General features: G+C 45.6%; 1 protein-coding gene across 4 annotated transcripts in view; it reads left to right on the forward strand.

Moving 5' to 3' along the window:
- helz (helicase with zinc finger) overlaps window positions 1-2,398 on the forward strand; it is a 42,765-nt gene extending 40,367 nt beyond the window's left edge. For all 4 annotated transcript variants that reach the window (XM_062532230.1, XM_062532231.1, XM_062532232.1 and 1 more), the window contains exons 30-31: window positions 563-776; window positions 1,381-2,398. In XM_062532230.1, the coding sequence (XP_062388214.1) occupies window positions 563-776; window positions 1,381-1,724 (558 nt within the window). In that variant the 3' untranslated portion in view covers window positions 1,725-2,398. The remainder of the gene's footprint in view (window positions 1-562; window positions 777-1,380) is intronic.
- Window positions 2,399-2,728: the final 330 nt, after the last annotated feature.

Here is a 2,728-nt window from a genome sequence, read left to right on the forward strand (position 1 = left end):
CTTGCAACACTGAATCGTTAATCCAGCACATACCTGTACCTGTGCACCGGGCCTGTTTTTTTATTCGCCCAACTCAGCGTCTCCGTTTGGTACCTCTGTAGCCTAATTCCCCCCCCCCCCCCACAGAGGCAGGTGAGGAGAGGAGGTATCTGAGCCTGTAGAGAGCTCGTCGTTTTGCAGAGCATAATTTCAGTGTTGGGAGTGTGATTGCTAGCCCAGTGGCAGCTGACAGATTTGAGCAGATGCACGCCTGTGTCGAGCTCCCGTGTGGGCATCATCGAGCGCACCCGCTCCCCACCGCCGCGGCTACTTCCCGCCAGTCGAGGTGTAGAAGAACGTTGTGCTGAAGTGTTGATTTGTGTTAAGTTGTTTCCCTGAAAGGTGTGTTTTGTTTCTCACCCGTTATCCATGTCTTTAACGCCTCTGTCGTCTTCTTTTCAACTTTTCTCTCTTGTCTCTCTCCATCCCCCCTCGTTCACTCTCTTTCTGTCCCCCCTCCTGTTCTCTCTCTCCCTCTTGTTCTGTCGCTCTCGTTCTCCCTCTTCTCTTCTCCCCGCTGCAGTATGAACCGCGGGGTCCCGGCCGGCCCCTCTACCAGCGGCGGATCTCATCCAGCTCTCCCCAGCCGTACCCCGACAGCCCTCAGGACCCCCAGCCCCCCGCGCCCCCCTGCCGGTTCCCCCCCGCGGAGCTGTGGCCCGCCAGCGGCCCTGCCTCCATCCACAACATTCCATGCAACGGAGCGAGCCCCCTGGCCCCACACAGGGACAACATAGGTAGCCCGCCGGGGACGTGCGCGCGTCTTCAGTCATTTAGCACGCTTCAGATATTGCGTGCTGTGTTTAGTTTAGTTTATTAGTTTATTTGACAGGGGCCATGTACAGAACAATTCCTGTACCAGAGTCGGCTATACAGCTAATTTACATCGGTGGTCCCTAGGCAGGGAGGCAATGTCATGTTAGCTTCACTTGTGTGTTCATACCTATCTCCTGCTGTTTGATAGTTTGTGCTAGAAGTCAGTAATGACATTGCAGAGTATTGTGGAGTCGTTATCATTTGCAGAGGAACTTTTAGAATCCTTGTGATGATATTCTTGTGTAAGCCTCACTGTCATTTTGGATATAATTATGGTTTGGTAATTGGTTCAGCAAATACAGCAGGCTAAATGTTCCCTGGCACTGCACCGGTTATCAGGCGTGGGCTGGGCTATTGAACAAACTCTTTTGAAAATAGATAATTATATATAACCGCTTTGAACATTTCTGATATTGTCCGGCAAAGAAATGTTCCCTGCTTTATGCGATTGCCGGTGTGTGTAGTGACGCTGTTGACTAATCCCACGCAACAGCTAACGTGACCTTCTTGCTTTCCTCCCCACAGTCACGAAGGCCATGAATGCTGCCGAGGATCATGGGAAGACGGAGGTCCTCCAGACGCCCTCGCACCCACCACCCAGCACCGCGTCTCTGCAGCACCATGGACAGTTTCCTCCGCTGCTGCCCAGCAAGCAGACGCCTCCTGACCCGGGGGGAGGGGGCAGCCCCAGCCCCGCCGGGCCCCACAAGACCCCGACCATGTCCTACGCCAGCGCTCTGCGCGCACCCCCAAAACCGCGGCCCGCCCCAGAGCAGGCCAAGAAAAACAACAACCCTCTCTCTCTGTTACAGGAGCTTAGCATAGGCAGTGCAAACAGTAGCAATGGGTATTACTCCTATTTTAAATAAAAAATCAATTACATACCTGTAAAAAATATGAAATATATATGAAAAAAAAAAGGAAAAATAATCAAGAAAATGAAGAAAAAAATGATTTTGTCAGATAGTTTCTTTTTGTTTTTTTTGCGATTTTCTTTTTCTTTTTTTTACTTTTAATTTAGCTAGTTGTTCTTTTACAGTTTGACAATTGTGATTTTGCAAACGAAATTAAGCATATATTCAAAGTTATACCAAAATGTTGGACAAAAACAAAAATCAGGAAAAAAAAAAGATTTATGGGACGAAGAAAAGGAAAAAAAAAAAGTTTTTTAAACACATTTTAAGCGAATTAGCTAACCACTCAGTTGCCTGTCCTCTGCTTCCCTCTTTTCAGGAATTATGTCTGCTTTGTTTGCATCGATTCATAAAAAAGTAAAATTGTTGAAGTGATTTTTCTTATATATATATTTTTTCTCTTCAGCTGGCTTTTCATTTTTGAAATGATGTTGAATTCTTCCTTTTATCAATATTGGTGTGTTTCCTTGTGCTTGCATCTGAGTGGTCAGTTGACTCCCTCACACACACACACACACACACACACACACACGCACACACAAAAAAACCCTATATAAAAAGTTGTATAGCTGTAGACAACCCTTTTCTCAAAACTGTACATATGAATAAAAAGACATGAATGAAATGACCCACGTCTCCAGATTGTAGTCTTTTCTTTAACAACAAGCGACAAGCTACACTACACACTTCTATGGAGCACGGAAGTTTAATGTCTTTGATTCATCAAGTTGCACTTTTTGAATATTAAATATAAAGCTTTCTGTATGCTGTTGTAAAGCTCTCCATGTGTATATTACACTTTCACACATCCACTGGGCACCTTGATATCAAAATGCTTTGTCCATAAGCTCTTATGTGCAGAGCAGACATTTGTACTTGATGTTGTTTCTCTACTAATTTTAATCATTGTAATTCATAATCTGATGCTTTTGCCGTAATGTGACCAAGGCATCAAGCTT

This window comes from Sardina pilchardus, chromosome 3 (assembly GCF_963854185.1).
Source record: "Sardina pilchardus chromosome 3, fSarPil1.1, whole genome shotgun sequence".
In the NCBI taxonomy this organism is placed as follows: Eukaryota; Metazoa; Chordata; class Actinopteri; order Clupeiformes; family Clupeidae; genus Sardina; species Sardina pilchardus.